Here is a 14,763-nt window from a genome sequence, read left to right as displayed (position 1 = left end):
TTACCCCATGACAAACTGAAAACAAAATTTAGAAATGTTTAAATTCATTAAAAAGCAGAATATATCAGTGTTACCCCAAGACTTCATATTTTTGTTATGTGCCTGCTGTACCATGTACAGAAAAGTATCCTGTTCTTTGTACTGAATCCTTTGTGTGAAATCCCTGGTGTTCCTGCCAGTCCCTCTGCTTTCCCATTAAAAAAAAACAAAAACTGATCAATACTCTAGCTACGCTGGGAACTCCGTGTACTCTCCTCCAATGATCAGACTTGGTCTGACATGCCTCTGCTGCACAGCCATTTACTGGGATGCTCAGTGTGCTGCTTGCTGCTCCGAGGGAATGTGATCAAAAAAAAAAAAAAAATCCCTCTTTTATATCTATACAAGAGTTTTGCCTTTTATTTCTATTTTATAGCTGAATGGGTTGTTTTACAAGGTGATCGTTTACAATCATTAAGTATTCAGACCCTTTATTCCATACTGTTGAAGCACCTTTGGCAGCAATTGCAGCCTCAAGTCTTATCTGGGTAGGACTTGATAAGCTTTGAACAAATGGATTGGGGGATTTTCTGCCATTTTAAAATTACAAATCCTCTCAAGCTCAGTCAGGTTGGATGGGGACAGCAATTTTCAGGTCTCTCCAGAGATGTGCAAGTCAGGGCTCTAGTTGGGCCACTCCGGGACATTAACAGAGTTGTCCCTGTGCCACTCCTGTGGCTGTGTGTGTAGGATTTATATGTTGGAAGGTGAACCTTTGGCCCAGTCTGAGGTCCTAAGCACTGTAGAACAGCTTTACATTGAGGAAATCTCTGTACTTTGCTCCATTCAGCTTTCCCTCAACCTCCACAGAATTATGCTGCCACCACCATGCTTCACTGTCGGGATGGTATTGGGCAGGTAATGACCAGTGCCCAGTTTCCTCCAGAACATTTAGAATTGAGGCAGTTTAATCTTGATTTGATCAGACCAGGAGAATTGTGTTCCTCACAGTCAGAAGACTCCAGGTGCTTTTTTGCAAACTCCAAGTGGGCTTTCAAGTGTTTTGCACTGAGAAGAGGCTTCAGTCTAGCCAATCTGCCATAAAGGGCTGCGGTGATGATTGTCCTTCTAGAACTCTGTTCCATCTCCACACAGAATCTATGAGCTCAGTCAAATTGGGTTTCTTGGTCACTTTTTACCAAGGCCCTTCTCCCCTGATTGCTCAGTTTAGTTGGGCAACCAGCTCTAAGAGTTCTGGTTGTGCCCCACATTTGAGCATTATGGAGGGCTCTGTTCTTGGAAACCTCAGAGCAGCAGAATTTTTGTAGCCTTCCAATAATCCTGTCTGAGCTCTGCATGCAGTTCCTTTGACTTTATAGCTTTTGCTCTTATAAAGTATGCATTGCCAGCTGTGAGGCCTTAGAGGGGTGTGCCTTTCCAAATCATGTCCACTCAATTTTTATTTACCACAGGTGGACTCCAATCCAGGTGTAGAAACATCTCAGCATCAATAGAAATGGGAAGCACCTGAGCTAAAATGTAAAGTGTTGATGCGAAGAGTCTGAATACTTATGCCAATGTGATATTTGGTTTTACTTTCATACATTTGCAAACAATTCTAAAATGTGGTTGTCCACTCATGGGGTTTGGCGTGAACACAGAAAAAATTAATTTTAAACAGTAGTATCAGGCTGCAACATAAAATAAAAAAAGTGAAGGAGTCTCAATACTAAGAATGCACCGTTTTGGTAAAATAAACCCACAAGACCATGAATTTTAGTACCCCATATTTTCCACAGGCAGCACTTTAAACACCCCTACAATTTAACACCAGGGGAAAGAACAAAAAACCCACACGCATCCAAAAGCATAGGGAACATGTTACAGAACACCAATTAGACCCTTGGTTAAAATTTACCTCCATGACAGCAGAAGATCTTCTCATCTACTATGGCAGCTATTGGCAAGCAATTGAAGCAGTCTGTAAAGGTTTTCCACAATTTAATGTTATACCTTCTTTTACCTACAAGAAAGAAAAAAAAAAAAAAAAAAAAAAAAAGTGTTAAGGCAAACTGCTCCTGTCCATATACTAAAGCTGTCATACTTTAGTCCCAGGCACACTGGGGCTCTTCTAGGAGTTTGAGCGCCAGTGTGCATGTCATCTAAATACATTTAGTCTGTCATAAAAATTCAAAACCGCAGGCTGCACAAAAGCTGCTCTACACTATATTCTTGACAAAGGCACACAAATCATTGAAGTCAGGTAGCCAGTACGCAGAACCCCCCCCCCAAATAAAGCACATTTTTGACCTGTTAATGCTACCTCCTGGTCTTTAACTTTTCCTGCATAATCTTTGCACACCAAAAACACCAGTATTATGGGAACCAGTGGCCAGATTGGGCAAAAAAAAAAAAAAAAAAAAAAAAACAGTAAAAAGTACTTTAAACCACTTTTCTAAGGGCAATATAAAGCAGGACTTGACCTTCAAAAGTTCTACAGATCCTCCTCCCCTCGATACTTTACTTTTGAGCAAGCGGGTGCCGGCTCCCATTTCCACTGGAATCGCCTAGGCACTCCTGGCAGAAACCATGGTCCCCCACAGCTACAGTATTAGTAGCTGCTGAATTAAGCAGCTTTAACACTGAGGCGCTTTACAGGCGCTATAGTGCTAAAACTAGCACCTGTAAAGAGCCTCTCCTGTCTCTCCAGTGTGAAAGCCCGTGTGCTTTCACACTGGAGTGGTGCGCTTGCAGGATGGTAAATGTCCTGCAAGCAGCATCTTTGCAGCGATGTAGGAGCGGTATATACACGGCTCCTAAAGCACCCCTGCCCATTGAAATCAATGAGCAGCTCCTGTGATCGCCAGCAAAGCGCTGCTGCAGTGGTGCTTTTAACGCTTTTTCGGCCGCTAGCAGGGGTTAAAAGCACCCCACTAGCGGCCAAATAGCACACGCCCCAGTGTGAAAGTAACTAATGTTCAAAAACAGAAGTTCTAATTGTTCTCAAATTAAAATCTACACGTTTTGCCTAGAAAACTTCAAATCACTAATCTGCAAGCTAGTTTTAACCCTTTAAAACCAGGTGATTTATAAATGTACATGGGTAGATACAGCAATGAAGACCAGGACTCTGCAAGGTGGGCGTGTGTGGTGGTGGTGGTGGGGACCAGCAGAGGGCAATGGACTATTCACTTTGGAGTTCAAGATCAGCTTTGGGTGATCTACATGCAACATTACTGTTTGGGAAGAAGGGGGGGGGGGGGGATAGCCATCTTGGAAGAGAAAAATCGAGTTTTAACTTCCTTATGGCAACACAGTCCCTTAGAGGGTGCATGTGATCAGCACTGTCCAGACAGTCAGGGGTCATGTAGCCTCATAGGACAGTCAGCACAAAAACTTACAAGCTTTAACCAGATACTGATAGAAGTCACAAGACTGCTCTAACTGCTGAAGAGAAAGGTATATTTACTAAAATTGCAATTGTGTACTGTGAGACCAGATATAATTAATGCAGGGTCCTAGGTTTAGTAACACTTTAATGACTGGTAGGGGTACTCAACAGCAGAAAAGGTTCAAAGCACACAATACTTGCAGATGAAGTGCCAGTTCCTCTTCAGCAAGCAGCACATAAAAAAAAAAAAAAAAAAAAGCCACACACCACACTTGCCTCCACTGTGCAGCTCGATTTGCACAGAGTGGCCCTGAACATCCTCTTCTGGGGGCCCCTGGTGGCTCCTTCCTGCATTAGATAACCCCCTAGGAGAAGTGCTCTCCCGAGGAGGCTACCTTGCGGGCATGCTCCTGAGTCATTCATTCAGCATCCATAGAAGCCAAATATAGGACTCGGCCCAAAAAAAAAAAAAAAAAAAAAAAAAAGAGGGGGGGGGGGGGCTAGGGCGCCGGTGACTGCCAGGTGTTTTTTCACCTTAATGCATAGGATTCATTAAGGTGAAAAAACACAAGCCTTTACAACCCCTTTAATATCATTTATAAGACAGTCTCAGGCAGCAGTGCCCCTCATACTAGAAAGTGCATGCCTACATTTCAGAAGCATTTCAAGAAAAAGTCAAATTTCAGGGCACTGCTTACGCACAAATATGTCTAGATGTTTAACCACTTAAGGACCGGCCACTGTATATACACATTACTTTAAAGGTGGATATCTCGGTAACGGCAGCAGCTGCTGCCACAACCGAGGTATCCATCTTTAGGGCCGGCGATTCTGTACACGATAATGGTGGTCTCTGCAGCGGGTTCGCCACGAGATCACCGTCATCGGTGGCGGGAGAGGTGCCACCCCCCTCCCGCCGCTCTCCGGAGCCGTCAGTAGCAGCAGAGGCGATCGGGTCCTCTCTCTTCCTCAGTATAGAGACGAGTGAGGCTAAGATGTCGCCCTCCCATCTATACCATAGGACGGCCGGAGCAATGTCATTACGTCAGCTCCGCCCACTTCTTAAAGGCACATTTTTTTGTGTCATTTTTTTTAAACGACTTTTTTGCATTTTAGTTTAAATATGAGATCTGAGGACTTTGACCCCAGATCTCATATTTAAGAGGACCTGTCACGCTTTTTTCTATTACAAGGGATGTTTACATTCCTTGTAATAGGAATAAACGTGATTTTTTTTTTTTTTTTTTTAAACAGTGAAAAAATAAAAGTAAAATAAATAAAAAAAATTTTAAAGCTCCCTGTCCCGACGAGCTCGCGCGCAGAAGCGAACGCATACGTGAGTAGCGCCCACATATGAAAACGGTGGTCAAACCATACATGTGAGGTATCGCGACCGGTAGAGCGAGAGCAATAATTCTAGCCCTAGACCTCCTCTAACGCAAAACATGCAACCTGTAGAATTTTTTTTTAAACGTCGCCTATGGAGATTTTTAAGGGTAAAAGTTTGACGCTATTCCACGAGCGGGCGCAATTTTGAAGCGTGAATTGGGTATCAATTTACTTGGCGTAACATATTTCACAATATAAAAAAAAAATTGGGCTAACTTTACTGTTGTCTTTTTATTCAAAAAAGTGAATTTTTTCCAAAAAAGTGCGCTTATAAGACCGCTGCGCAAATACGGTGCAAAAAAAAGTATTGCAATGACCGCCATTTTATTCTCTAGGGTGTTAGAAAAAAAAAAAAATATAATGTTTGGGGGTTCTAAGTAATTTTCTAGCAAAAAAAACTGTTTTAAAACATGTAAACACCTAAAATCCAAAACGAGGCTGGTCCTTAAGTGGTTAAACACAGCCAAGTCTTCAGGAGTTTAGGTACACTTTACAAGCCATTTTTCAATAAAAGTACAACTTTAATCCTATACTTTAAAGTGGTAGTAAATAAACATTTTGCCTACTGGAAGGCAAGGTTACGTGCTAGCATGCATCACATACTAGCATATTATGTGAAACCTGCCATAAAATGACAACCAACCAGCAACACGCTGTCACTGCTGACAGGGGTTCCATCTTCACCTGGTCTCCATTCTGGGTTTGCACGCTCCGATCCACTGAATGGAGAAGCCACGATGATGTTACACTCCCACACATGCGAGTCGCTGTTCACGGCACGGGCATGCCGTTCCTTTAGAGCACCGGCAATGTCAGTGACTTTACAAGCAAGTATCTCCTAAACGGTGCACATTCAGGAGATATTTACTGTACCTATAGGTAAGCCTATAAGGTTTACCTATAGGTAAAAAGCCAACTCCCAATTCAATCCTCTTGGTTTTTGTGGTTTAGAATTTATAAGCAAGCCCTCATTCATTTCTGTAAATTTAGGTACAGGTCAAGAAAGTAAAGTTTCACAGCAGAGGAACTGAAATCTCCACTCATGCTTTTACTGGCAACAGAAACTGATTGTCTGACAACCTTTAACCCTTACATAAAGGGTTACCAAAAAAAAAAAACCCACAAAAACGTACTTTGTGTTCAGCGACTTCTGAGGATGAACATACATGCAGATGTCTGAGGTTTGTTACTGCTCTTAACAGCTTGCCCATCGGGCCAATTTTTACATCTCACATGCATGCAAGAATCTACTTTTCCAAAAAAAAAAAAAAAAAAAACACACAACTACTTCAAACCCACTGGCACTGGTGAATAATAAAATGGTGGTTGTTGCAATTTAGGTCACATTTGTACAGCAGTCTATAAATCCCAAACATGGTGGAAGAAAAGCCACTTTATTTTAGCGCACACAAGCAAAACAACATTACACCGAGTAAATAGACACCCAACACGTCTAATATTAAAAAAAAAAAAAAATTCTATTTAGGATATTTTTTTCGTATCAACTTCATCACAACACTTAGAATAGCATTGGGAGGTGACCAGTAATCCTTACGGAAAGGCCCCAGATCTCTTCAAGGGATGTGAGGGGAAAGGGCTTGATCAGGTGCTTGCCTAGCCAGTTGGTCGTAAAAAGAAAAAAAAAATCAGAAGTGATGATATCCTCATTACTTCCAGCTTTGTTTAAGTTACCTTCCTCTGTCCCAGGCTCACATATCAATGGCGAGCCCAACGGCAGCGGAAAAGAGAGGGCCCCCCCTCTACACTGTAAAAGCAATTCAGATCACAATTACAGAAAAGCTTATGGCCAGCTGCAAATTTTGACACCAGGGTTATGGCTGCAGTAGAAAATGCATATGTACAGCAGCTGAGAAGTGGTTAAGAATAACATTTTTTCACACCAGTAGGGTGGGCACAGGTACACTTGGCTAGCTGTGGGACTTGCGAAAATTGACCCAACCAGCTAGCCCATTTTGCAATGAAAAAGCTGCCGTCAGAAACACCTATCAAGAACTGAGCTAAAGTGGCATTTGCTTTGTCACACACAATTGTACTATTGCCAGCACTCAGTTTCTCAAGGTCAGTAAACAGTTATACTACCAGTGTTTAGCCCATATATGCCCTGGCATATAATGTGCGCAAGACTAAAAAAGGAGACTTTAGCAAATCTGACAAAACCGCTTTGTTGAAATTGGTCTTCATGAAGGCTGCCTGCAGAGATGCTAAGAATGGAGCCCGATCGCAAGGCTATGCAACTCTGAACTTTCGGTAGTCACTGACATGTGCCAAAGACAATGCTGGGCCAGAGACCAGGAAAGTATGGCAGCAATGGTAGCGCATAGACCTGTCACACCTAGGTGAGGGTACACAAGCTAGCAAAGTGTACCAAAATGAACCATGTTATGTATATTTCACAATACAGAAAAGTCCTCATGAACCTGCAAAAATTAAATCTGGCTTATGCACTACTAGAAGCCAAGGGCAGTTGAGGTAGCAAATTGAGGGAAAACCTTAATACGGATCGGTTTGACTTTAGAGCATCCAAAAGGTTTTAGAAAACTATTTCTAATGTCATTTGCAGATCTTTTACATCCAATTAGCAGTTAACAAAATATTGTAAACTTGTGTTTAAGGCCTCATCATGCACACTGGACATCTTTACAGCAGCTGTTTTTGGCTTCAGACTTTTTTTCTACAGTCAATAAACTCACCAGCATGTTATCCTGTGTGTCCATGCACACATTGACTGTGGCATTTTTGGCTAAAGGACACAAATCTATTGCTTTTGCACAAACACATATAAATGTAATACACAATAGGTTTTTAAGCCAGGGCTTGACAAATCCCATGCGCCAGATCATCATAACGACTAGAAACTGCATCCTGGCACATGGGCTTTTGTCAGCCATCTGCTTCCCACTTGCTGACTGCACTACAGCCAACAGGTACAGTGCTGTCCAACATCTATTGACGTCCACCCAAAACCCAGCCCCCAGGGCACATGCATTGGTAGTGCACCGATTGCTGTGTCCAAATAAAGGGCCAATCACAGCTGCCCTTTACCATGTGATCTGCTGCGGCCAACAACAACTCGCCACATGTTGGATATCAGCATTTCCCTTCAAAAGTCGATAACCGGCTATCCTGTGATGACATTTACACCGATCAGGGAAGCCCTGGGGTCAGACAGTAAGTGGCAGTCTTAGCTGGCTAATGGCCAGGCTTCTGTATGTGTACTTTGAGCAATCCTCTCCTTAAGTAGCCACGCGACTGGCTCAAACAGAAGGGGAGACCATGCTGGCTGCGGATGGGGTTTTTAACTGGTTGTGCAAGCAGTGGCATCACTACAGGGTGCAGTGCTGAAAAGTCTCGGAAGCCTGGTAATTTCCCCGCCTCTGCCTAATGCAGCTCAAAGTGCACGCAGAGAGGGCTCTACTCCTACTTACAGAGAACATACTGGCTGGGCAGACAATTGACAGATAAGTGTGTTTTAACTCTTTCCCCTTGGCTGAGAGGCATGAGAGGAGAGCACCTGGAGTGCTGGATGTCATTGCCCTGCAGATGGTCACTGTACTCCTAGATACTATGCATGTTCCAGGCCACAAAGCTCTGCATCCTTTGTTTCCTGATGGAATGCTCCCCTGGGATAAGGTCAGATGAGAGACTGACCGTGTCTGAGCAGAAAATACTCAGGTCCAGGACAAGGGGGAAATCGGGGTGGTGACAGCCTGGCAGTAAACTCCTACCCCATGAGTAAGTCCCAGTGACGAAACATGTCGGGGCGTGGCTACACGGCAATCCTACACGTGTTAGAGGAAGGAGTGAAGGGTAACGGAGCAGGGATCAGTGGAGGAACGTGTGCTGTGGACGGGTGAGACGATCGTTAGCATCCATACTCCCTGGGTCTGCCGTGGCCGTTTGTTTCTTTACCATTTGTTTTCTTTACCATTGCATGTTGTGCCGTGATGTTCCCTAAACTGCTGTGAAGTGATTTGCCTACTATTTTTATTTTAAATGTGAGCGTATTGAAGTAGTTTTAGTTTTGATTAAATTTTAAACGCTATTACACTATTGGAGCATTTTTTTCATTCTATATGTGAAACCACCGCCTCAAGAAAAGTGTCCGGTCTATAGAGCAGTGGATATTTATTTTTTTTAATTTCTTACTCTTAATTTTTTCTTATTACAAAAAAATAAGACCAAAAGCATGTAAATTACATATCAAGTAACAGAAGTCAACAGGTCCAATTATACAAAAGTACTTTGCTCTCATCATAAAATGAAACGTTGGGACCTGAATCCTATCCGAAACTCCCAATCCCCTTCCCCCCCAGACCACCCCCTCCCAACCCCCCCTATTTTTTGTCTATTAAAAGGGTGCGTAATCAGGATATTATGCTAGTACCGCATCCGTTGTTAGATCACTTTTCACTAGTTCTCTTATACCTTCACATTGTACAGGTGGGTAACCCAGTATCTTAGGCCCTTCTCAGGTTAAATCTAGGTCAGGGGGTTGTATCCGACCAGTGTAGCCAGGGACTCCAGATCTTTGTGAATTTATCATCAACTACCCCTCCTGGTATAGACTGTTTTTGCTGTCCACACTAGCTTGTCCACTGTCCTAAGCCAGTCCTCAATAACTGGAGGAGTGGTAGACAGCCAAGACTGCGCTATTAGTTTCCTGGCTTGATAAAGGCACCTCGCTATAGCAATTTTCTTATGGTTACACCCCATATTTTCCCCCCCCATCAGGCCAAGAATGCATACCCTGGCCTCCTGCTTCAGCTTAACTTTAAACCTAGTTTCTATAGTCCTAGTTATTCCTGACCAGTATCTCGCCAGTTTTGGACATCTCCACACCATGTGTATTAGGTCACCTGTATCCAGACATCTAGGGCAATCATCCAGTCTGCGTCCAAACCTGAATAATCTCTTAGGGGTGTAGTAAGCCCTATGTATCAAGAAAAGGTGCGATGCCTGCTGCGATGGGGAAACCGACACCAAGGGACTAGTCTTCAAAATTCCTTTCCACTGACTGTCCGTAATCTCCCCCACATCCACCGCCCACCTCTCCCTGACCCCCAGAGTCATTTGTAGAGCAAGCAGCCTTTCAGAAATGTTTCCACTTATTATTGCTATCAAACCCTTGGTGGTATTTGCTCTAATAATTTGAGTGGTGCATTACACCGCTCTAATGGGCAGTTACTAAATTGACTGTCAAGTGCATGTCTGATCTGCAAGTGTAAAATGTATTGTTTGGAATACCATATTCTTGCTTAAGCTCAGTGAAGGATTTCAGATTGCTACCCTCATAAAGCTGCGCCAGCCTGCATAATCCGTGACGGACCCATATCCAGTTTTTTTCCCAGTGTTAAAAGCTCCTTCAAGCCCTTATTCCATATGGGTGAGAATTCAGCGAGTCCTCCATAACCCATAATCCTCTTAGTAGCCTGCCAGACTTTAATGACTAATTTATATGTTGGTGATCCTACCCGGAATGTCCCAGCCTCTAACTCCTCAGCCAAAGATTTGTGTGGGGTATCATGCGTCATAAGTTTCCCGTTAGTATTCAACATGCCTTGAGATTCGCAGCCTCCTAGATGTTGCAGTTGAGCTGCCAAGAAGTAACTATAAAGGGAGAGGTACTGCCAACCCCCCTTCCCTGACCGGGCGCTGTAGCGTTTGTAATCTAATCCTTGCCTGCCCTTTCTTCCATATCAGTTCTCTAAATAAGGAATTTATTTTTAGAAACCACCTCTTCCCGATCCAGACTGGGGAGTTGTGGAGTACATACAATAGTTGTGGCATCCATACCATCTTAATCAAATTAGTTCTACCTGCCAGGGATAACGGGAGTTGGCACCAGATAGCACTTTTCCTTCTAAATTTTTCCAGTAGAGGTACTAAATTATCCCCGATATATTGTGCAGGGTCCTTTGAGATAACTATACCCAAATAGCGCATCTTCTCCACTACCCTCAATCTCAGTATATCCCCCCTGCAACTATTGCATGTTGAAGCCAACGGGAGCAGTGTTGATTTTTCCCAACTACCAGGCCCGATGGGCTCCCAAATCTTTGAGCAGTGGATATTTACGATTGCATGCTAACCCCCATGAGAGTGGGTTGAGGCTCTGTCCGGCCAAAGACGAGAGAGTGGGAGGCCTTAATAGCTGGTGAGTTTGAAATCTAGAAGGGAGTGGAATCACGTCACGGAGGTGTGGTGGATGTTTTGAATCGCAGCTGAGCGGATTGGAGACACCCTTACTTTTGGAATTTCTTCACTTATCTTCATGATTTGGACTGTTCAGTTTGCCCGTTTTTGATTTTGTTCATTTTTTGGATTTTTGAGACATTTTTTTTCTCCTATCAGTCCGTTTTTAGCTGGTACTAATATACCAGTCTAAACACTGTCACGAGGTGTACTACATTGAATTTATTGATTTCACAGTTCGATTATATTTGGACTTATCACCTTGGTTTTATATATTTAATTTATATATCTAAATTTTGTGTTTCACCTGTGGTAGAGTGTCAGTCTTCTAAGGTGTTATATATATGGTTTTCACATGTTATAGCAACAGGGGAGGTCACCTTGCCTGTGCATTTTAAACTCATCCTATATACATTGCTTTCAAATTCAGTGCATTTTCCAGCTCACTTTATAGCACCAAGGTGTGCCTGTCTCACTCCCGCAACTGGGGGGATAGCACCACTATTCATCTTCATATTTTAGGGGTGAATTCAGTTTTACATATATTTACAATTTAAGTGGCAGCTCCAATAGGGTCGTCATACTCAGTTTAAGCGCAGAGGTGGTAGTGCAGGTTTGGGCGGTGTTTGACCTGTTTTGCTACAGTTTACAGTAAACTCCTACAGTATACAGTAAAGTTGGGACAGAAGTGACAGCAAACAGGAGAGAGCTTGGAGGTGCAGGCTCTGCTGTATTCTCCCTCCTATTGTAAGAACAGTGCTGTATTATACATTACTGACCACCTGCCCAAACTGCACCCTCCTGTCCATTCTCCTGGCTTTGTGAGCAATTCTTTATAATTTGCTTTGTGAGCAATGCAAAGCCAGTTATATAGCATTTTTCACAAAGCCAGTTATAAAGTATTGCTCAGAAAGCCATCTATACTTTACGACTTTGTAACAACTAATTTAGGAGTTTTAAAGTGAACTGCAAATTAAGTTTCCACTGTTTGACACCTGTGAGCTGTAGGGACCGACGGGAGGCACAGGAGAAAAAAAAAAAAAAAAAATAGACTGACGTGAAAGAACTTTGTTAGAATGACCAATATCACCTCACAACCTCATAGCACACATCTTCTGAAACAAAGTTAGGTTAAAGCTGAATGTTTGCTACTATTGAAGTTTACAGAAATCCCTTTATAAAGTTATCTTTTTCGCGATTAAGAGTGTTGACATTGTTATATTTGGCACTCAATTTCATTTAAAAAAAATAAATAAAATCAGCACACTCTGCTCAAAATGTTGCCTACCCCTGGTTTAGGCAGAGAGAAACATTGTAACTAGAGGTTGACCGATATATCAGCCGGCATTTGGCCTTTAAGAAATCGGCATCGGCCGATTTTTGTACAAATTCAGCAGATTGCCTCCCTTCCCCACGCCCAACTGAATGCAGAGAGAGGAGCTGTCAGAATTCAACATGATGTCGGGGGTGGGCAGGACCCAACTATGTATGTGGCCCCGCCCACCTTAAGCAGCCCAATCATTGGCTGCCGTTTGTTAGCTGCAGGGCCCGGCACACCTCCGACATCACGCTGAATTCTGACAGTGGTCTCTCTGCATACAGTTACATATAGTGTAATGTGAAACTGACAAATCGGTTCAGTATGAAACCTGCCAGTGCCACCTGCCAATGCCAACCAGTGACCGTGCCACCTGCAAGTACCAACTGCCAAAAAAAATATGGCTTAAAAATATCAGCATTATATATCGGCCATCGGCCTCTCCGATTTCTAAATATCAGCATCGACCAGAGAAAAACCCATATCGGTCGACTTCTAACTGTAAGAGTACTTCAGTCTGTAAATGGAGGTCAGTTTAACAACTTAAAGCGGTAGTAAACAAAACCTGCAAGACAATAGCATAATGTGCTAGTATGCATCACATACTAGCACATTATGAAATACCTACCTTAGAACAAGTCATACACAGCGCGCATGGTCACCGCTGAGGGAGCCACGTTCCCTCTGCGTTTCTTCCAGGTTGGCTGGCTCCGGTGCTGTGAATGGCTGGAGCAGCAATGACGTCATGCGAGCGGGAGTCCTTTGTTCTGGGCAAGGAGCTCCGAATTTCCAGCACCATCTGCTGGACCTTCAGAGCGCATGCAGGGCGAATATCTCCTAAATTGTGCAGGTTTAGGAGATATTCTTTTTTTTTTTTTTTAATTTAAAAACACCCCACACAACTCGGCTCAACCAGCCCAAAAGCAAAAATAGAAATAGCCCACTGCATGTATCAAAGATAGCAAATATTAGATAAACCACAAATGTATGTTTAAAACAATAACAGACAAACACTAATAAAAACGAAGCCCACCTCTTGCAGACCCATGCACAAGACCAACACAACAGCAGCATGTGGCAATTGTGCAATAAGGCTAGTGTTGGTTAAACCCTTTAGTCCACAAAACCTCTTAACGAATAGCTTGCTCACCTATAAAGGCCAAGATACATAAACTGTCAATGCTCATGGAGTAAAATGTGCATATCCCCAATGTCAGTATGCTGCATAGTTGGATCCAATAGCAATAAGGGTTAGTGGCCACTAGGGATGGACCGAACACAGTTATATAAGAACTGTCACAAGCACAGAAGCGTCACACTGTGGGAGCCTCCCATTGAGGCGGATCGTCCGGGGGAAGAAGCGGGGGAAGAACAGAAGAAAATGGAGGACGAAGCGGGGGAAAGAAGACATTAATAAAGTAATTGTCAAACAGCTATTGTCTTTACCATTTCACACAAGGGGGGTTCACAGAACATCCGAACTAAAGTTCGGCCCGAACTTATGCTCGGGCCGAACTGTTCGCCCATCCCTAGCCACAAACAAATTGTGCTGACAATGTCCTGACGGTGTTTGGACAACTCAAGAAGGGGAAAAATTTTCCAATGGTCTAGAGGAGGTATGTCAAGAAGGATGGTTGTGTACACACAATGTTGAGCCACTAGAGACACTCCGTGGCATATCCACTCCTGTATGGCCTCCCTCGCAGTGTGGCACATGGCTGCCACAAACTGATAGTCCAGATCCCCTAGGGACCATTTATAATCCAAAAGGTTGTATATAAAATAGTGTAGTTCAAGTTCTTGGGGTGTAAGGTATACTTATCAGATCTAGAAATGTGGCCAACTCCTTGATGGTGCAGCAATCAGTATTCTATTGCAGGTTGCATTCAAAAGCACTGAGAATTGGGTGCCATCACAAGGCCAATAGGGTCATGGCCTGACCGGTTTACCAGTCACCACCAGCTGCTTGAATCAAGTGCAGTCCTGCCACCATGTGCAGGCCGGGCTTTAAAATGGCAGATATCCGCATGGTCATACATGCGCCATGCTCATGTCACTACTCAGCGCCCAAAAAAACTTGAGAATAATGGACAATGTCAGTCAATACTAGATCTCTACAAGAGGGAGACAATGCACCAAAAGCCAACTAGTCTGGAAAAACAACATGGTGGCAAGAAACCCATACTATTCATTAACCACTTCCGGACCAGGCGCTGCAGTTTTACTGAGGCAGGTTGGCAAATCGACGTTACCTTGTGTCACTTTTCCTTTTGGCCACTAGGGGTGTCCACAGCCGAAGCGAGTGCCCAGCGGGCGCAAAGACTGCAGGGCACCCACAATCGCTCACGACAGAGCGAGAACCGGGATCTGTGTGTAAACACAAATCCCGGTTCTTTCAGGGGAGTAGAGAACACCGATCTCTCCACCCCCCTACAGTTAGAAGACAGTGAGGGAACAGTTAACCCCTTCCCTG

The 14,763-nt window shown here is 43.5% G+C and overlaps 1 protein-coding gene across 1 annotated transcript in view; it reads right to left on the bottom strand.

Moving 5' to 3' along the window:
- The window catches only part of PPP1CC (protein phosphatase 1 catalytic subunit gamma), a 49,755-nt gene that overhangs the window by 11,741 nt on the left and 23,251 nt on the right, over nt 1-14,763 (bottom strand). Inside the window, exon 4 of the mRNA XM_073626297.1 lies at nt 1,898-2,002. Within this exon, the coding sequence (XP_073482398.1) occupies nt 1,898-2,002 (105 nt within the window). The remainder of the gene's footprint in view (nt 1-1,897; nt 2,003-14,763) is intronic.

This window comes from Aquarana catesbeiana, linkage group LG01 (assembly GCF_042186555.1).
Source record: "Aquarana catesbeiana isolate 2022-GZ linkage group LG01, ASM4218655v1, whole genome shotgun sequence".
Taxonomy (NCBI): domain Eukaryota; kingdom Metazoa; phylum Chordata; class Amphibia; order Anura; family Ranidae; genus Aquarana; species Aquarana catesbeiana.
Note: the sequence above shows the minus strand (reverse complement) of the source record. Positions and strands in the feature narration are given on the sequence as shown.